This window comes from Canis lupus, chromosome 1 (assembly GCF_048164855.1).
Source record: "Canis lupus baileyi chromosome 1, mCanLup2.hap1, whole genome shotgun sequence".
Taxonomy (NCBI): domain Eukaryota; kingdom Metazoa; phylum Chordata; class Mammalia; order Carnivora; family Canidae; genus Canis; species Canis lupus.
This window is the reverse complement of record NC_132838.1, coordinates 27,787,310-27,809,186: the sequence shown is the minus strand read 5'-3', so window position 1 is coordinate 27,809,186 and position 21,877 is coordinate 27,787,310. Positions and strand designations below refer to the sequence as shown.

The following is a 21,877-nucleotide window of genomic DNA, read 5'->3' as shown; positions in this document are numbered from 1 at the left end:
GATGTTTTAGATCCATTCATTTTGAGATGTCCATTAGGCATCAGGTAGATGTACCATGAGTCAGCCACTGGATATATAACAAGTCTGAGATGCTGGAGACCCTCAGGGATAGGGTCAGACTGTGGAGGCCATGACTTTGTAGGCAGTGTTTAGGTTGTGGAGTAGATGACATCTAGTCAGAGAGTAGAGAGAAGGGAATGAGGTCCAGGACCAAGCCCTGGGTTAATCCAACATCTGGCGATCAAGCAGAGGAGGTGACAGTGAGTTTGGAGCAAGGCCAGGAGACCATGGTATCACTGAGGCCAAAAGAAGTGTTCTAGGAAGGTGGGACCAGGTGGTGCCGAATGCTCTGGAGAGGTCAGGTACCAAGAGAGAGGTGAGGCAGGTCTGTCAGGCACAGTCTCAGTGGAGTGAGAGGACAGAAAGACTGAGGCTTGAGGAGAGACAGGAAGTTCCTGAAGTGAGGAAGTCGGCTACCATCCACTTTGGAGTTCTGCCAGGAAGGGGAGCAAACAGGATGGTCATATCCTCCGACGTCACTTCTGCTCACCCTCCGCTTTCCAGCTCACCCTCTCGAGTAGCTGCACTTTGGCCAATCTTCGGCCTGGCCGTGACCTAGAATCCGCTGAGCAGCCACGTCCTCACTTGCTCTGCTCAGACCCCGGGACCACCACCGCCCCCTTTACCCTGCCTTCTTGCCTCCTTCATTCAGGCACAACCTAACGCTGATTCAACTATTTCTTTGCTTATTTTACCCCTGCACCCGCGGGGCTGAATGTGGCTGAAGAAAACACACAACTGCGCGGACTGCCTGGTTTTCGACTTTCGAACTAAGTCTCCCGTAGTAGGTCTGCGGGAATGTCCCGCAAGCAAGCCACATTGCCCGGGACTGACCTCCCTCCTCTCCAGGACGGCTCCTTCACAGCTGACCCTGCTCGAGCCCCGCACCCCTTCCGGGCTCGCCTTTTCAGTTCACTGACACGGAAACGGAGGCTGGGGAGGCCCGGGCAGCCTCCACGCCGTCGCCGTCGCCGTCGCCTCGGTAGCCCGCCCTCCTGCATGTCCCGGCCTGTCTTCCCGCAGAGGCCAGCTCTCTGTCCGCCACCCACCCTCCCCTTCCACGAGCCTATCACGCCTCTAGACCCAGGTTCCCTCCAGGTGCTGAACTCTCCCCCGCTTGCTTCTCATTCTCCACGGCGAGTCCGCTGTGTCGTCTCCGTGTCCTCACCGCCTACTCTTTCTTAAACTCCGCTCAGACTTTCTCATTTTCCTTCTGCTGAGGCTACTTATGACCTCCACGTTACACACCTCAGTCCCTGTTACTTGACTTCCCCGGAGCACCCGCCCAGTTCCTCATACTCCCTACTTTCAAACATTTGTTTTCACTTGTCTTCTGGAATATCACACTTCTCTGCTTTTCCTCCTACCTCATCAGTCACTCTGGTATCTTTCGCTTCCTCCTCCTCCTCTACACTAAGTACAGTAGTGCCCAGGACTCCGTCCTTAGAGCTGTGCCTGTATTGTCTATATTCACTTCTTAGATCTGTCCCTAAGGCATTATAAGCCAAAGTGATGATTCCCAAATGTGTACCTCTAGGTTTTGACCTTTGACCTGACTTTCCACTTTCCAGATCTGCTTATTTTACATCATTGGTAAGCATCTCCCGCTTAAAAGGACCTACACAGAACCCTGGATTCTCCGTCCTGTTCCTCCACAGGCCTTCTGCTTGGGGGTGGTGGGAGGGGCTCCTCAGGCCAGACACCTAGGATTCATCCATGATAAAGCCCACCTCTATCCTAAGTCTCGTTACATCTGTTAACAAAACATACCACGAATCTGACATTTTCAACCAGTACCATGCTCAGTCCCTACCATCTTTGACCTGAACTAGATTAACCTCTAAATTGGTCTTCCAGCCCCTGCCCTCTAGGGTCTATCCTCGATACAGCAGTTGATCTTTGAAAAAATATCACTCTTCAGCCCCAAGTCCTGTGGTTCAAATTACATTTCGAATAAAATGCATACTTCGATGGCCGCCAGCTACCGCTCTAATCGCACTGCTCATTTCTGTACTAGCCATGCTCGCTCTGTACACACGGTGCTTCCGGTTCTTCACGGGGCTTCCTCCTTGTCAGTTTCCGACCAAACGTTCCCTGAGTGATGCCAGCGGTATGATGCAGTCATCTCCCACCCGACTATTTTCATTATTTTTTCCTCTGTTTACTTTTCTCACTTTTACGACTTGAAATTATATGCTTATGCACTTGTGTCCTTTATTAAGAGGTAAGTTCCTTGAAAGCAGGAGTCCACATCCACTCTCAGTACCTGCCGTAGTACCAGGCACATTGTGGCCACTTGAGTAACTGCTTAAATTACAGGAAAATTTTTTTGAAGGAGGAGGTTCAGAGATGACCTTACTTTGTTTTTAAATAAAAATACTAGGGCATACTTTATACTGATGGGAATAATGCTGTAGAAAAGAATTTGATGCAGTAGAAAGTTGATAATGGCGAAGGCAGACAATGTACGCATAAATACTGGCATATTGCTAGTTTGAGAAGAGGAAAAAATAAAATGGGCTCTGGGATATTATCTCCATTAGTTCTATGTCATCCTGTCCTTGGACTCTGCGGATAGGAATGCCTTGATGGTATTCTGCGAAGTCACCCTCCTCACCTTACGCTTTGCATGAGATTGACCAAAGTTCGGTGGTATAGTGAATTTCATGACACATCAAGGCTTTGCAATAGAAATGTCTTTTTGGCTCAGCTAAAATATTAAGGTCTCAAAGCAATAAAAAAAAAAAAAAATAGCCTGTACCTTTTTTTTCCCCCCTAAGTACTATAAACTAAGAATGACATTTTCATTAGTGCCTCTTTCTCTTTCAGGAACTATGTGAAAAACAACATTTGTTTTATGAGTCATCATCAAGAGGAATTAGTGCCAAAACAGCTTCAGAAAAGAAAACCCCAAGAGCAGCTCTTGGAGTGTCAAAAGCTCTGTGGTAGGGGGCAACCGAGGCAGCTTTCTCCAGAGACCTAGTGGCCTCAAATGTTGACAAAGTACAAGAACAATTAGAAGGGTGTCTTTGTACTGATACACGTTGCCTACTCCCATGTTTTTCTCCTTAGTGTCACGAAGCTAGTTTTAAAGAGACACCCTGAAACTATAAAGACAAACTTTAACCTCCACCTCTCAAAAGGTAAACGAGGTATAAGATCCCAAGTGGTCTCTTTCTTACTCTGTGTAGGATACCAGGTGAAAAAAATACTGGCTAGTTCAACACTTTTCACCTTTTTCACAGAGCAGCCTTTGAAAAACTATGAACTAGTAACGCGATCAACTTTTGCCTTAAGGTTTGTATGTACAGAGGCCAGTTGCAGCTTTATTATTCAGACACATACATGGCTTGAACACAAGCTTAGTTTTTTGCCCACTAAGACAGTACTTGTATTGGGCCTCTGTAAAAAAGAAATAGGACACAACATGGATAATTGCACCTGTGTTCTAGATTAGGATAGGATTCTGGCTAGGAATCAGTGATAATTCCTAATTATAGTTCAACAAGTACAAAGATTATGCAGCTTATTTTTATGAATTATGAACTACGGTGTAACGCAAAATACTGTTTTATGAATTATATATATAAAATGTTAAAAAAGAAACAATTCCGCAATAGTTGAGAAAAATAAACATTTTCCCATCCATTTAAAAAAATATGAACAGAAAGGACAATTTCCAAATCCTGGGACCATTTTTATTTAGTAGTGCCTGTTAGTAAAACATTAGAAAAGGACTCAGGCCATTAGGTTATTGATCCAAATCTCTATAATCAATTAGGTTTGAGTTACTAGGTCAAACTTCTAAAACTCTTTATAAGGCTTTCTTAATGGCTTAATGGCGATCCATTGGTTTCCTGCAATTGTTTGCACTCCTCAGGAATATCACTACCTCAGGTTACAGCATACTGGCTGTAACTGATGCTGACTTCCAGATGACTGCAGATGTAGTGAGTGACACTCAGACATCAGGACAGTTCCCTCACTATTGTTCTTCTCTATGATGAAACGGAGGTCACCAAGGGTACCAGAAACTTGGGTTTTTCCCCACACAACAATGAATTGCTCTCTTCAGCATTTCTCCAGTTGAATATTAGGACTTGGTGAGGCATTTTACCACTTTGGAGATGACAGAAAATCTACAATAAAGAATCTCAATCTACTTAAGTAGTAACCCCTTAAATTACTATTATAAGCTATGGGAGGCACACAAAAACTTACATGAACAACCTAACTTGAAAAAGAATAAAACATTATGATTGGCCTGAAGAAGAATCCTAAGAGCCAAAACCCTGTTTAGATTGGAACCTTCCTATTGGCCCCTAACGAACTGTTCCAGTTTGATAAAAGGGTGTATGATCTAGTAATTCCCCTACAACAAAGTGGAAAGCCTATAAATCTATGTAAGGAATAGGGACAGTGTAATCACAGAGACTCCGGAGAATGACGGAAAGTGCTGATTCTGAAATGTATTATATAATGAAAACTGGCAGGGAAAGCTACCAGGTAGGGAGATGTGAGATCGTATTTGTACCACAGCACATTTCCTATGCAAGTGAGGACAAGTTTTTCGTTTTTTATTTTGGAAGGAGAAGGAAAAGTCTCTTCTGTAGAGGATCAGTTTAAGAAATTTATGATGAATCCTCAGTGGAATTATATGCCAAGGTTATTCTTTAAAAATCAAGATAGGTAATTGATATGATTTTTTTTTGTCAAGCATCACAGATTGTGAGATATTTAACAAAACTGTTACAGGTTTCCTTCGAAGTTCAAACACCGTATATACACATTACCAATTTCTTGTTTTAGCCCTTCATCCTAAATGGGTAGGAAACTGTTCATAACCTTTAGGAGGTTTATCACTAGTGATTTCAACTTCAGTATCTTAAACACTCTAATATTTTTCTTTTATTATCCTGAGTCTGTAACTAAATTTATTCTGTCTTCAAATTTTTACCCAGTACGCCTCTCTCTAATCAGAGCTCTTTGATTTTCAAAAATAAAAAAAAAAGGGGGAATACTTACAATTTGTGTGTATATATTCACAGTTTTTATTTATAAAAAAATTTACAGCACTTGTGAAGAGCCAGCAGAAGACATCAGACACGCTCATTCTTACCAGCTTTGTTAAGTTTAGAGGGTTATCCATGACACTTTGCCAGGTGATGCTCACATGGCAGCCCTGAAACCTGAACTGGTTAGATTGTCTTTCTTCTTCTCTTCTGAGAAAGCATTTTGATGAGCTACTGATCTACCTACTTTTCAAGTCACTTGAATACTGAAAATATTACAACATCTGGATCTGCACGTTGGCCATATAATGATGTTTTCTGACCCTTTCCTGTATTTTTTTTTTTTTTTGTAAATGTTACAAAACAGGTCACTTAATACTGTTAGTTAAAGCTAAGTGGAAAACCTCAATTTTTAAAAGTAGTCTGCCCAGAACCTGTGACTTCTTTACTGAACTGTCTCCTCCTCTATATTTTATGAGGTTTATCCTATCCTACTGGATCTTAAGATGAAACAAATAAACATAATGTAGAAAAAAAGAGTGAGTGAGAGAGAAAGAGAAGTTTGAAAACCACAATTAAATCTTTCACAAGGAAGAAAATATAAAAGTTAGCCTTTGCCCCCCTGACTTAAGTGTGAGAGGCACAGTAGGGAAAGGCATTGAGAGAAAAGATAAAAAGAAGTATAAAATAATGTATGTTGGTCAGTGCAGTATGTAGCTAGGTTTGGAAGACTTTATAATATGGTAAGAAAAATGAACTAGAATATGGAGGACAAGATGTCGCAATTTTTCATGAAACTTTCAAAACATTTTGGAAATCCAAGTTTTAGTGGAAGATGGTGTTGGAATCTTGTCTCTATGAAGTTACTACTAAGAAGCTAATTGGACTCTCCACTTAGCTCTATTTCTAAGTGAAATTATTGTTGCTTATGCAAAACTCCTAATCCCAAGTGGTAGCACAAGTGCAGCCTGATCCGGTATGACTGCCCCCAGGCTTGGGGGTGAGCCAGAGGGCCAAAGTTTCACAAATGCATATTTATTGTAACTTTCAGAGGAGCAATCCCAGATACTGAATAGTCACTCTTCAGCTCCATTAAATAAGACATAGCAAGGGGAAAGACACATCTTGCAAAATGGCTTTCAAGTTCAAGTTGAACTATATTATAATTATACCGTTGGCACAGAGGCAGCTTGTGGGCACTTCTTGTTAAAATAGCACAATGTATCAACTTCTGACAAAACTCTTAGGATAGCCTTCAGCACCAACCTAAGATGACTACTGTCCTACAACTAAAGTTGAGTCTTACCAGAATAACAAAAGCACATATGAGGTACAACCCATCACAGCTTCTTTCTCATATCCATCTTGTAGTAGGTACAAGGTCTTGCCTTTTAAAACTACACTTCTGTAACTTTTAAAAGATAGTTAACATTTTCTATCATATTAAATTAGCAACAGAAAACATTATGCTTAACCTATAAAGTTCTACTCTGGTTTGCTCCCTAGAATTTATATACATTTTTATTTCTAATCTGCAAGAAAAAAATTCCTATTCGATATTTGGTAACAGAGCAGTAAAAGATACTATACACATGTGGCATATATTTACAAAATACACTTCAAAAAGAAGCCAACACACTTTAGCAAAAGTCTAAGCTTGCATAGATTAAAAAGAAAAAAAAGAATTATGAATACAATTTTTGTTAAAATAGAAAATGGGGAATAAAAGTTGCAGAATGGATATGAAGAGAGATCTTTTGCAAACTTTTATTTGTGCACATTCAATTGAAAAAGATAACTTTTACAGGTTCTTTGGTGCCCATATTCAGCATACAAAAATGTAAAAGACTATTCACAAATAAAACACATTAGCTCAAACTGGGAAAAAATAATGACACTAACGAAACAGTTTAAGGTAGTGCACACTGTGACAGCTCTGCTTACGGGGACATGAGAATTACTGCGAAAATAAATAGAATGTCCTTTTGTAAAAGCAGCAATGTCATGTCTTGTAAACTTCCTTTTTATATTACAGCAAGGTCTGAAATAAAACCCAAAGGGCCTGGAGCTCACACTGCAGCCATGAATGAATATAAGAGTCTATATCCTCAATTACTGTTGGTCCAGTTTTCCTTTTGTTTTGAGTCCAATGTGCGGCAGGTTTTAAAAGGTGCTCAGTTAGGTTCTAACCAGTTGAGTGATGGATTATAAAATTTCTTTCCTGCTTTCAAACACAAATGGGTAGATCTGTTCCACAGCGGTAGCAACAGCCTTTACGTTGGGCCCTGTAACAAACACGATGGAGGAAGGGGTGAGGAGAGCACCAGGAATGTGGGCTTCCCAGAACTGAACACATAGTTCAAACCATTGGATTAACTGCTTTAATTTTTTTTTTTTTTTTTTTTTTACGATTTTATGTATTGACGATCCCCAGGTGGCTCAGCGGTTTAACGCCTGTCTTCAGCCCAGAGTGTGATCCTGGAGTCCCGGGATCAAGTCCCACATCAGGCTCCCTGCATGGAGCCTGCTTCTCCCTCTGCCTGTGTCTCTGCCTCTCTCTCTCCTTCTCTCTCTCTCTGTCTCTCATGAATGAATGAATGAATGAATAAATAAATAAATCAAAAAAAGAAAAAAAGATTTTATTTATTTATTCATGAGAGAGGCAGAGACATAGGCGGAAGAGAAGCAGGCTCCACACAGGAAGCCTGATATGGGACTCAATCCCAGATCCCGGGATCATGCCCTGAACTGAAGGCAGATGCTCAACCGCTGAGCTACCCAGGCATCCTGGATTAACTGCTTTAAAAAAAGGTCTACGCTTCACATAATTATAAGGTCATAATATAAGCCAAGAGAAAAAATTTTTTCTGAGCCATTAAAGGAAATCGGAAACACAAAATGATGTTATTCACCCCGTTTTAGGGCATGAGTGTGAAGACCGTGCCGATAAAAATCATGTCTAATACCACTGTTGGATGCCAATTAGAGGAAGAGATGATGAACGGCACTAGACATTCCGGTCACTATCCTTTTGGGCACTGTCGTCTAGCTTTTGGTCAAGCTACTGCCTATGCTCACAGGAGTACTGGGGAACTCAGTAAAGTTAAACAAAACTGCTTCCAAAGTACTAGAAAGCCAGAGAGCTGTTATTAACTACATGGTCTAAAACTCCCTTGGATCTACTAGTACTCGCTACCTACCACATGTTTATTAATAATCTGCCCATTTATCTTCATAGCTTACTCAGTAAATAGGGAAACACACAGGTGGGAAGGAGGTGACAGTATATATAAATTAATCCATATAATGCTAGGAATAACTGTTTAAAAATGTAATCTATTTAAATAGCTAAAAAGAAACATAAAAAGACAATGAAAATATTTTCATAAAACTTATATTGAGTAAAAAAATGGTTTCACTCAAGTACACATTAATTCTTTTCATAGATCCTGAAAACACATATATTGTACCTGCTGTGATGAAGGTACTGACCTCATGTTAACTGGGTCTGCTCCTTCCTGATTTCCCTTCTCCTCCCTCCCATAGGATAGTGCTCTGCCTATGGGAACCACTCATTATCTGTTCACTGAATTGTTAATGTTTCACAGGATGTTCCAGATATAAATATATAATGTATACTAATTAATCCAGCAGATTGCCTTCAGTTTATTATGTTGTTTAATTATCTATTCACTTAGTAAATACAGATTTTACCTATGCATCGTAAACTCTATACTTAGTAGGGACTTATTGATCAACAGACTTTGGGATTTCTCAGAAGTCTGGGCTCCAAAATGTAGAAAGAGATGGCTGAAAGAAGGGAACAGATGGATTTGTTCTTCATCCCTCCATTTTAATATTGAGGCATGACGCTGGCAGGAGGCTTTAAAAGTCTCCAAGGAAGATGTGAAAACCCATAGGATGAGTCGAAACTAAGCTTATTTGTTGAGAGTCTTAAGTTGTCAATAATGTGTATTTTCCTCTAAGTACTGAAGGAATAAAAAGAAAAATCCAGGAACACCACGAAATTTTCCTGAACTCAACTTAGCCAAAAATTGGGCCAGACTCCCAAGGGATGTTTCTGTACAATTTATAAACACAATATCTTTAAAACCATCCTGTGTGCTAATGCTATGACTAGTTTTATGAAACCATCCCTTCCAAATACTTAGGACTCAAAAGATACAGAAAAGATACATGTAAGACATGACAAATAGGTACCAATGATATTTGAATATTTTACTTATGTAAAACCTCTTTACGATGTTTGTAAAATGGGTTTCTCTTGAATATTTTAAATGCAAGACATCATAAATTTTTAAAAAATCATGCTATGAAAATATATATTAGAATATTCTTAATAGCTCCAAACGGGAAACTATCCAAATGCTTACAGACAATATATTCATATACTGTGTATTATACAGCAATAAGAATGATCTATAACTACTATATTATGGGATAATATGGATGAATCTCACTATAATAATAATCAATGAAAGAAGAGAGATCCCAAGGAGCATATATAAAGTTTTGAAGTAGTAGATAAAAATAGGGGAAGCTAAACTACAGTGTTAAAAGTCAGGGGACTGGTTTGAGGAGTAGAAGTGACTAAAGTGGACAAATGAGACATTATTTCTATTTTGATACAGGCACCTCATTCAAACCATAACTGATGATAAGCTTGGTTTCTTTTTTTTTTTTTTTTTAAGCTTGGTTTCAATACCATAAAATACCTGTTACTGTGATACTCCCTGTTGAAAAAATCTGTAATGTAGCTCTTAGAGATTTTATCCGATAGCACACAGCAGGATGAAGTTCAGGTTCATAACTACCAAAAAAAAAAAAAAAAAAAGAAAAAAATCACAATTAATATAAATATTTACAGGCTGACAGGTAATTATAAATTTGGTAAGTTGTCTTGATTATTCAGAGACCTACCTGGCATGAGGTCTATTGTTCTTTGTGAATTCTGGCAAACGAATTTCAAACGGCATGTTACACACTGCCAAAACGTTAACGACCTTAAAATCTGTAAATATTACCTTTAGGAGAGAAGTACGACTCAATAAGTTATTTTAAAACAAAAAAATTACTCATTAGAAAAAAAACTGCTCATCAGAACAATTGTAAATCATTATTTCAATCCTTAAGAATAAGAGCAAGAAAGAACAAGTACATCTTAAACATCAATATTGTACTTTATCAGTGATTTCTTAATACCATACAGTTGACTCTTGAACAATACAAGGATTAGTATCGCTGGCCAGTCAGATGTCCACGCATAACTTCTGACTCCCCCAAAACTCAACTACTACTAGCCTACTGTTGACTGGAAGTCTTACCTATAAAACAGCCAATTAAGACATATTTTGTATCTTAATCTACTGTATTCTTACAACAAAGCTAGAGAAAATCATAAGGAAGAGAAAATACAATTGTAATACTATACTTATTCAAAAAAAATCTGCCTGTACATGGATCTGCACAGTTCAAACCTGTGTTGTTAAAGAGTCAACTCTAAAGGGAAATCAAAGGTCAAAAACCTCAAAAAATTAAACAACACCTAGGATATTTGCAGGATTAAAACACGTAGGGTCTTTTGAATCTTATGTTTAATTTTCTTAATACTTAAAATGAGATATTTAATCTAGGATAAAGAAGACGGATGAAAAAAAATTAAAGCAGAGTTCTTCTCAAGAGTCAAAATGGAAAAGCTGTCACTTAAAAGTCAATAAATAATGAGCATACACTGAGCTCCAAGGTCAGACATTTTCTTATATGCAATAGAATAAAATGATATTTCTGTGAGTTTAGTGAGATGCTTGTTTTCTTTTGGGGGGACAGAGTGAGAAGACTGTGTTTGTAACTGGGATTTTTTTCAACATTTCTAATGTTATGCTAAGACAAGAAGCTCCAAGGCTGAGAAGGAACTTACTTCAGTCACTCCTACCAATAACTTGAATGGTTGTATCTTAGGTTTTGAAATGTCCCCAAACTACAGTTCTCCAGCAGAGTACTTGCATAAGGCAGTTGATGAATGTCACAAAACTGTCTCAAGTGGCAGCACCATCAGTCAAGACTCTCAGTACCGCCTCTTTCCTCATGCAGCAACCAGCACTTCCAGGCCTTTCTAGCATGTTCCACCTCAATGAAGACTGAAGAGGTCAGAAAGAAACTCAACTTTCCACCACTACTCATTCAAATTTCACACAGCTTGGGCCCACCTCTTTGGGGCTCACAGCTCATCTTTACCTTTCTTTCATTTACTCATCATTTGCAAGTGACATAACAAGTCCATAATATGTACTAACTTTTACTTAAATTTATGCCTCCATAAAATTATACTTGATAAACTTAACCTGCCAGACTTGATACTCTGCCAAAGAGTATCATTTTACATGTGAGAGCCCACCACCCAGTGTCTACTTTTTGTGGACTAAACCACAGATTTGACACAGGAAACCAATCTTATAAATGTCCCTTTTCATATGATGTGCATTTTGTTTTGGATTTATGTCATTTTATTTTTTTAAAGATTTTATTTATTCCTGAGAGACACAAACGGAGAGGCAGAGACACAGGCAGAGGGAGAAGCAGGCTCCCCAAGGGCGGGATCATGCCCTGAGCCAAAGGCATATGCTCAACCACTGATCCACCCAGGCGTCCCGGATTTATGTCATTTTAAATACATTATGATTGATTTTACAGAATACAGCCTTTCCTGAGTTCTTATACACAGGTGTGTAGTTGGTATTAGTTATTCATGTCAATTCTTTTCAACTTACAACATCATGTACAGTTATTTCTAAAGCACAGATTATATAAATTCTGCATATTTTTAAATAATTACAATTCCCTGTTATAATGGTAATGTTCTCACTAACCATAATATGTAGGAACACTGTTTACTCTTAGCCGTACAATGCATACATCTATGCAAGTTCCATTCTTTTTTTTTTTTTTTTTTTTTTCAAGATTTTATTTACTTATTCATGAGAGACAGAGAGAGAGAGAGACACAGGCAGAGGGAGAAGCAGGCTCCATGTAGGAAGCCTGATGTGGGACTGGATTCCAGGACCCTGGGATCACGCCCTAAGCCAAAGGCAGACACTCAACTGCTGAGCCACCCAGGTGTCCCTGCAAGTTCCATTTTAATATCTTTTCTCTTCTTTATAATTTATGTGATACCTATCTATAAATAAAAACAAATACGCTTTAACTTTTTAAACATAGGGCCCTACACCCTACTCATCATCCCAACATACCACTCTTGAGATGATCAAAAATGAGATTTTTTTTGGTGAGAAGTGAACAACCTAAAGAGTTGAAGAGGCAGTTCACTTGTAAGGCAACAAGTCTCTCAATGAGGAAGGGGTTAGTGAAAAAGCCAGGATCATTTACAAGTACACACATGGGTGAGAGCTTACTATGAAATTTTTGTACTGAAGGACAGTAAGAAAAAGGCCAATCATGAGAAGAGTATCTGTGTGATTTCTTTAGTCTATTACATTAAAAAATTTAACTTTACAAATTAAATCCTTTAATATTTACAGTTTGGATGTTTTTTAAAATGTTACCTGAAAACCTAATTTCTGCAGGCTGCGAGCTAAACGTCTGGCACCAAATTTAGCTTCTTCTTCACTATGGTTTTAAGGAAAGAAAAAGATTATCAGTCACACAAGAAATAAATTTTATACTGACAAACATGACAAACTGTACATATAATTTTAAGTCTAGAAAAATGTCCTTTCCATAAAGGAAAAATTTAAAAATTAAAATAAAAAATCCAAGTAAAATTTACCTTGTTGCTCCAGTGCAAATAATTTTTCCTGAGGACCAAATTGTAGCTGTAATTCTAGGTTTTCTAAGCTTCATTAATACTTTCTGCAATAAAAAACAAAAACAGAAACAAAAAAACCATGGTTACATACTAAGTGTTAATTTTCACTTATGGCTCTACTCTATGTGGCCATTTTATTTTAAAAAATATTTTATTTATTTATTCATGAGAGACACAGAAAGGGAGGCAGAGACACATGCAGAGGGAGAAGCAGGCTCCATGCAGGGAGCCCGACGTGGGACTCAATCCCAGGACTCCAGGATCACACCCTGAGCCGAAGGCAGACACTCAACCACTGGAGCCACCCAGGCGTTCCTGTATGTGGCCATTTTAATAAAAGTTTTACTACTCAAAGCTTACCCAAGACTGAAATAATTGTTCTCCAAATCATCCATTCTGAAATCAAGTATCATACTTGAACACAAAGAATGTATTAATTCAAAAGAACATTAATTAAAAATACAAGGTCTGTACAAATCTCTTACTATATATTTGAAATCAATGCACTTCAAGTATGGAAACTTCAGCTCTCATTCCTCTCGGGACACATAACTGGAATTTGCAATTTGCATGGATCCTTAAGCATGCTGAACCTATTCATGCCTTGGGAATTTTGCAGTAATTGTTATTAACTTCATCTGGAATATTCTTCCTCAATATTCTCACTTTCATTCAAGTCTCTCATCAGATGTCAGCTAGACTTCCCTGACCACTCCACCAAAGCACCCATCCCTTCATTGCTCATCATCTCCTATACTGCTTTATTCTGCTTCATGGTACTCAGCACTATATTGTATCTTACAGTTGAGATGCCTACTACATACTTAAGTTCAATATACAAATCTTGAACACAGGAGAAATGTTGGATTCCTTAGATATGAAATGCATTTAAGGCTGTGGGTTTGAATGAAATTATCTACAGAGTGAACATAAATCAGTCAAGGACTAAGGTCCAAGAGAATAATGTGAAATTAAATTTGCATTGCGATTTTTCATTTTTGAAAATATTATATAGCCATTATGTGTAAGAGAGAAATATTTATTGAATACTGTAACATATACATGAATTGGAAATTTCTCCTTGTTACTTTCTGAGTTTCACCCTTTCTTTGTAACATATCATATTATCAAACTAAAAAGCTATTAGGTCTGGAAGGATAAAATTTACCAGAGTCAAATTAAACTTGAACTAAACGATATTATAAAATTTCATACACAAGTAGCTGAGAAACACTAAACTGAGTTTGTTCTGCATTTAATTCTTTCACCACCACCTTATTGATCAACACAGCTTTCTCAATCAACCCCTCTACAAAAAATGTCTTTCCTGTCACATGGCATGCTCAAGTTCCAACATAGTATTGGGCATTTTACTCTCTAAACTTCTTAGCAGACATATTTATTCCTTTGTTTAGGTGATGACAGCATCACTGATGAACTTGAAAATCCTTAATTGTGAGTCACTGCAATTTTTAGTTGAATTAACCTTAACTTAGTTTCTAGTATAAGAGCTAATGATAATTCACTGAGGTATACTGGCACATAATTTTTAGAGCTTAGAGCCTTCATATACCTCCATAATTTTCATAATAAATGTATCAGATATATATCTCAACATCATTTGGTTTATAAAAGCTGATAAACACACATTGTCATTTGTAATGTTAATCTCAGTAAGCTTAAAAGCAAGCTATCCATGCTTTCATTTTAAATATTACAGGTCTAACAAAAACTGAAATTTAAAGTATCTAGCTAGGTTATGATATGAACCATATTATTTTCAGCTATTTGTTACTAAAGAATACCTACTATTTTGGCTAAATATAATACAAAAATTACAACATATAAGGGCATCATTCATATCATATATCATTCATGTAACTGAAAAAAATATATATATATTTAAGATTTATTTGAGAGAAAGTGAGAGGGGAAAGAGAGGATGGAGAGGGAGAGAGAAACTTAAGCAGACTGAGCTGAGAGGAGAGCCTGATGTGCGGCTCAATCACATACATGACCCTGAGATTACAACCTGAGCTAAAACCAAGAGTCTGACACTTACCCGACTGTGCCACCTAGGTACCCCTAAAAAATTATATTTGTGTAAGTATGCACTACATATAAATGTCCCCTTCTTCATTTAAAAGAAATTGGGAGAACAATCAAATTCTAGTAGCCTGTGAGTTCTTTGCTAAGACTTGGAGATCGAGAACATCCAAAAGTGGACACTTAGGGGAGGAGGGGCCACTCTCCAGGGCTCAATGTTATATTCAGTACTGCTGGCACATGGGAAGGTGCTTATAAACTAGCAGTATAGTGAATGTATTTTAGAATATGATTCACAGGACAATAAAATTAGTCTATGTGGCACACATACCAAAATTTAGATACTTACTCCAACATCACGTTTATAAATTACATTTGCTCCTTCCAAAGCAATCTTCCTTAAGTTCAAATGGCATCTTGTTCTAAAAACACAGACTACATTTGTAATTAGAATGTCCAATGCAACATCACTGTCTGCATCCATTGGGGTAGTTTAAAAACTTAGCTTCCCACCACGAAGATCACATCCTAAGAAATAAAACAAAATAAAGTAATTAAATATTCTGTTAATTTGTTTTTCACAAAGTCTTGAAAATTAAAATATAAGAAATGAATTACATTATTTTTCAAAGGTCACTCCAACCAAATCATGTCCCTTCTGTTTCCCATTTAAAAAGTTACTTTTATTTATTTTTTTTTTAATTTTTTTTTTAAATTTTTATTTATTTATGATAGTCACAGAGAGAGAGAGAGAGAGAGAGGCAGAGGGAGAAGCAGGCTCCATGCACCGGGAGCCCGACGTGGGATTCGATCCCGGGTCTCCAGGATCGCGCCCTGGGCCAAAGGCAGGCGCCAAACCGCTGCGCCACCCAGGGATCCCTAAAAAGTTACTTTTAAAAAGATAACAAACACATCATATAAAATCTTTCAAAAGCTGGTCCTAATTTTTATTCCTTATAATAAGTAACTTTTACACCCCAGGAATTTACCAGACTTATCTCGTGCTACTTGCCTTTGCAACCACTATGTTTCAGGCATATCACAGTTATGGCAATTCTCGAAATACACCAAGTTCAAGGGCTGGACTTTGTGGTCCTGATGTCCAGTCATTCATGGTATAATAATCCACCTCATACAATGTGCCGGGGCTAAAGGGCTAAAGGAAAGATAACCTATTTTTCCTCTACTTTGGATAGCTGGCTTACTTATTTAAAGGAGCAGAAATATTAATTATATTATTAGAATAATTGTTAACAGGTTTTTCTCATTTACTAGCCATTCATTCATTATTCACTTATCGAGTGAGTCACTGAGGACACCAGAGAAAAAAGTGAATTCAGACAAAATCTTTTTTGTCTTCAAGGAGCTCTGGCCAAGAGCCCAACATCATTTTTGTCAAGATCACAGTCTTCTAAAATATACCTTTCAAAACTGTGATACGAGCATTTCTAAAAACAAACAAAAATGAGTCCTAGTTTTTAGTAAGCATATGACCCATATCCAGCTAAAAAAAATATCTTTGACTAGGTTTCCATTTTTATAGATTTTATTTATTTATTAAAAGAGAGTAAGAAAAAGAGTGTAAGTGGGGGGAAGGGCAGAGAGAGAGGGAAAGAATCTCAAGTAGACTCCATGCCCAGCACAAAATTGATGTGAGGCTTGACCTCACAACCTTGAGATCATGACTCAAGCCAAAACCAAGAGGCCAAAGCTCAATGGACTGAGCTACCTACCCAGGTGTCCCTAGGTTTCAACTTCTTAAAAAACAAGTAACAGTAATTCAGCTTATTTAACCCACAGAAAAAACCAGAAAACAGTAATAATACCATTGTAATGACTTTTAAGATTCCGTGAAGCAGCAATATGAAAAACTAATATTCTTTATAAAGATTCAAATTATTATTCGATTAAAATAATGAAGATGATGAGACACCTGGGTGGCTCAGCGATTTAGTGTCTGCCTTTGGCCCAGGGCTTGATCCTGGGGTCCCAGGATCAAGTCCCACATCAGGGTGCCCACAGGGAGCCTGCTTTTCCCTCTGCCTGTGTCTCTGCCTCTCTCTCTGTGTCTGTCATGAATAAATAAAATAAAATTTAAAAAAGAATGAAAAAAAAAAGAAGATGCCAAGAGTTTCAATAAAGAAAATTCAAGCTTGTTTTCTTGTCTTTTAGTATCTGATAGAACACAAGTCAGACCAAGCCTTCTAGCACCTCTCTAGGATGAAGGAGCATTCAGCTCTGTGTACCCCTTGTATCTCAGGTTCATCAAGTTTTCTCACATTTATATTCCCTTCAATCTGCTTATTTTGTTGTTGTGTACGTCTGAGCAACCTCAAATAATTTTTATGTACAAGGAGTGGGGCAGGGATAACAATGGATAAAAATATGGGTACACAGATTAACAAAGAGGACTGAGGCAGTTATCAATACTGATCTTAAAAGTGGGATCAGTATCTGACTCACCACTTATTAGTTATTAAAACCTGACAAGTTATGTACTATGTCTGGGCCTCAGTCTTCTCATCTGTGGCATGGAATATAGTACCTTACCAGAAAGTATTGTGGGGGTTATATAGAACGTATCAAAAGTACTTAGCACATATATCTGGTAATAATAACACAAAAATGACAATTAATATAGATCAAATAAGTTTAAATCAAAAGGCAGAGTAGCGATACCTTAGTATCACTTTCCATGATTATATTATTACCCAGATACTCTACTACTCTATTACTCTAGTAATAATAGATACTAGGGTAGAGTATCTGGGTAATAACCTAGACCTCACCAGGTTTCCTATGTTCCTATAGAAACTGTGAAATAATGTAAAGAGGCTTTTAGTTGCTTACCTCAACATCCATTCCACCCTTCCTTCACAATGAACAGAACCCAAGAGAATCTAGCTGGGTACACTGTGGGAGGACTAAAATATGACACATACTTTTAAGGCTCCCTGGAATAGGTACAGCCAAGAGGCCACATGGTCCCATCATGGTTAATGTAAAATGAATGGTTTTATGTCTTTTGGGAAGAACCGACTGCTTAGAGTGACCAAGCTAGGCCAGCAAAGACCCCTTTGGCCTTTCCACCCCTTTTCACTCTTAATGTCTGGAGTTGGATGTAAAAGTTGGAGCTCAAGTAGCCATTTGGGATCATTAGACTATGTGATAAAGATAGTGGAACAGGAAAACAGAAGCCTGAATTCCCAGTAGAGTGAAACTCCTTATCCCTGCACTTCCTAATGCCAGACTTGATGAATGTGAGAGAAAGATCAATTTCCATCTCAAGGCCCTCACATGTTGGATTTTTGTTATATGTCACTAAATCTAATCTTAATGGCTACACATTCCATGGGATAGGCTACAGAAAGCACTACCTAAAGAGAAACTATGTCAAATTTACTGTTTCACATAGATTTTTCTTTTCATCAAACAGGTTAAAACAAATTAAGGGGAGAATACAAGGGCAATATATAGGGTAAAAATAAGTCAAGAGAGTAGGTGTAAAGCAAATCTTGGTGAATGCAAAGCCTTGAAATTAATCCAGAGTTTAAGCAACTCTAAAAACATAGTTCATCTTAAGTTACTCAATGTTCATGTTTTACATGAATATAATCTGGCAAGCAGCTTTAATACTATTGCTCTCATAGGTTTTAGATCAAGGATAAAATATGAAGTCAGTATTTAAAAAAGAAAGAGGCATCCTACATGAAAGATTACACATTTTTGAAAGATTACAAACAAACAAAAAAACCCTACTTGCAATTAATTTGTCTATCCTGTAAGAGAGCAGTGCTGGATATTAACAAAGATTCACCCCACAGTTAACATCATATTGAATGGTGAACAGTTGAAAGTTTTTCCTCTAAGACCAGGAAAAGGATGCCCACTCTCACCACTTATATTCAACATAGTATTGGAAATCCTAGCCAGAACAATTAGGCAAGAAAAAGAAAATGCATCCAAATTGGAAAGGAAAAAAGCAAAATTGTCACTTTCTGTGGACATGATTTTATATATAGAAAACACTAAAGACTCCACCAAAACAGCTTTAACTGATAAATGAATTCAGTAAAGTTGCAAGGTACAAAATCAATATATAAAATCTGTTCTGTTTCTATACATTAACAACTATCAGAAAGAGAAACTTTAAAGCACATTCTTTTTTTTTTTTTTTTAAGTTTTATTTATTTATGATAGTCACAGAGAGAGAAAGAGAGGCAGAGACATAGGCAGAGGGAGAAGCAGGCTCCATGCACCGGGAGCCCGACGTGGGATTCGATCCCGGGTCTCCAGGATCGCGCCCTGGGCCAAAGGCAGGCGCCAAACCGCTGCGCCACCCAGGGATCCCAGAAAGAGAAACTTTAAAAACTCACTTTACAATTGCATCAGAAAGAATAAAATACCCAGGAATAAATTTAAACAAGAAGGTGAAAGACCTATACACTGAAAACTGTAAGACATTGATAAGAGAAACTGAAAACAAATACATGGATACAGCATACTAGTAGATTAAAAGAATTAATATTGCTAAAACATCCATACCACCCCAGAGCAATCTACAGATTCAATGCAATCTCTATAAAAATTCCAAGGGTATTTTTTCACAGATATAGAACAAAACATTCTAAAATTTGTATGGAACCATAAAAGCAATCTTGAGAAAGAACAAAGCTGGACTTGGTTTCAAACTATATTACAAAGCTAGAATAATCAAAACAGTATGGTATTGGCATAAAAACTGGCACAGAGATTAATAAAACAGAATATAACTCAGAAATAAAACCCATGCTTATACAGTCAATTGATTTATGAAAAAGGAGGCAAAAATATACATTGAGGAAAAGACAGTCTCTTCAGCAAATGGAGCTAGGAAAATTGGATAGCTACATTCAAAAGAATGAACCTATACTATCTTATACTATGCACAAAAATTAACTCAAAATGGGTTAGAGATGTAAAACCTAAAACTAGAAAACTAGAAAAAAAAGCAGGTGATAAGTTCCTTGATACCAATCTTTGCAGTGAATTCTTGGATCTAACTATTTTTTTTTAAGATATTTATTTATTTGAGAGAGGGAGAGAGAGACAGCACTCATGGGGGTGGGGGTGGGGGCAGGGAGCAGAAGGCAAAGAAGCAGCAGGATCTGCACTGAACAAGGAGCCATACCCAGACTAGGGCTCCATCGTAGGACCCTGAGATCATGACCTGAGCCGAAGTCAGACACTTAACCAACTGAGCCACCCAGGCTCCCCTGAGTTTTGGGTCTAATTTTAAAAGCAAAGGTAACAAAAGCAAAAACAAACAAATGAGAGCTACATCAACCTAAAAAGCTTTTGCACAGCAAACAAAATGAAAAGGTAACCTACTGAATGGGAGAAAACAGTTGCAAATCATATATACCCAGTAAGAGGTAAATATCCAAAAAATATAAAGAACTCCTATAATTCAATAGCAAAAACCACAATCTAATTAAAAAATGGGTAGAGGAGGGACACCTGGGTGGCTCAGCGGTTGACCATCTGCCTTTGTCTCAGGTTGTGATCCCGGAGTTCCGGGATCGAGTCCCACATTGGGCTTCCTGCAGGGAGTCTGCTTCTCCCTCTGCCTGTGTCTCTGCTTCTCTGTGTTTCTCATGAATAAATAAATAAATTAATTAAAAAAAAATGAGTAGAGGAACTGAAGAGACATTTTTCCAAAAAAGACATACAGATGGTCAACAAGCACATGAAAAGATACTCAATGTCACTAATCATCAGGGAAACACAAATCAAAACCACAATGGGACATCACTGCACATGTGTTAGAATGGTTGGCAACAAAAAGACAAAAAATAACAAATGCTGGTGAGGATGTGGAGAAAAGGGAACCTTTGTGCACTGCTGGTAGTAAAGTGGGATAGGTGCTATGGAAAACAGTATGGAGTTTCCTCAAAAAATTAAACACAGAAATAACATATGATCCAGCCATTCTGCTTTTGGATATTCATCTGAAGAAAAGGAAAACATTAAATCGAAAAGATATATGCACCCCCATGTTAATCACAGTATTCTTTACAATAGCCAAGATGTGGATACAATTTAAGTGATCACACATCAATGAGTGAATGGATTTAAAAAATGTTGTATATGTATACATAATGGAATACTTCTCGGCTATATTGAACGAAATCTTGCCATTTGCGACAACATGGATAGATCTTGAAGGTATTATGTTGTGTGAAATTATTCAAAAATTTCACTTATATGTGGAATCTAAAAAACAAAACAAACACCAACAACAAAAGCAGAGACTAAAACACAGAGAAGAAGCTGGTAGTTGTCAGAGGGGAAGATGGGTGTGGGGATGGGTGACATACAAGGAAATTAAGAGGTATAAATTTCCAGTTATAAAATAAATAATTCACTGGGATTAGAAGTACAGCACAGGGAATATTAGTCAAAAATACTGCAGTAACTTTGTATGGTGAGAGATGGTAATTACATTTATCATAAGCACGTTGTAATGCATATACATGGGGAATCACTATACTGTACACTTCAAACTAATATAATATTGTATATGTTAATTATACTTCAACTAAAGAAAAGGTTAAAAGCAAGAAAGAAATACAACTACTGGAAAATAAGAAGCATGGAAATACAAATGACTTAAGCATTTGAACCAAGAAATCAATTAAATAACAGCCATAATACATAAGGAAGAAAATAATAAAAGTAGAAACAAAACCTTAAAAAGAAAACATGGTAGAAATGCAAAGAAAAATACAACTCAAATTTTTGAAATGTAAAACATTCCAATAGTTTTTTCATACAGGAAAATTAAATAATTTTCTTCAATTTTTTTGTACACTGTAGTAAAACAATATATATATTAGACTTATTACAAGAAAAATAAAGTTAATTCTATTTTGAT

At 37.4% G+C, this 21,877-nt stretch overlaps 2 protein-coding genes across 9 annotated transcripts in view; one reads left to right on the top strand and one right to left on the bottom strand.

The window, feature by feature from the left end:
* SLC2A12 (solute carrier family 2 member 12) overlaps positions 1-21,877 on the top strand; it is an 83,352-nt gene that overhangs the window by 49,959 nt on the left and 11,516 nt on the right. Inside the window, exon 5 of one of the 2 annotated variants that reach the window (XM_072824219.1) lies at positions 2,890-5,087. The exons of the other annotated variant lie outside the window; for it this stretch is intronic. Within the exon in view, the coding sequence (XP_072680320.1) occupies positions 2,890-3,043 (154 nt within the window). The 3' untranslated portion in view covers positions 3,044-5,087. Of the gene's footprint in view, positions 1-2,889; positions 5,088-21,877 lie in introns of those variants that run through there. 2 annotated transcript variants of the gene reach the window in all.
* The window catches only part of TBPL1 (TATA-box binding protein like 1), a 38,385-nt gene continuing 23,323 nt past the window's right edge, over positions 6,816-21,877 (bottom strand). For 4 of the 7 annotated variants that reach the window (XM_072824254.1, XM_072824268.1, XM_072824234.1 and 1 more), the window contains 6 exons: positions 15,311-15,489; positions 12,877-12,959; positions 12,653-12,716; positions 10,014-10,117; positions 9,809-9,903; positions 6,816-7,357 (listed from right to left, as the gene is read on the bottom strand). In XM_072824254.1, the coding sequence (XP_072680355.1) occupies positions 7,278-7,357; positions 9,809-9,903; positions 10,014-10,117; positions 12,653-12,716; positions 12,877-12,959; positions 15,311-15,445 (561 nt within the window). In that variant the 5' untranslated portion in view covers positions 15,446-15,489 and the 3' untranslated portion in view covers positions 6,816-7,277. Of the gene's footprint in view, positions 7,358-9,808; positions 9,904-10,013; positions 10,118-12,652; positions 12,717-12,876; positions 12,960-15,310; positions 15,490-15,973; positions 16,118-21,877 lie in introns of all 7 variants that reach the window. The other 3 variants (XM_072824239.1, XM_072824252.1, XM_072824249.1) reach the window with 1 other exon arrangement.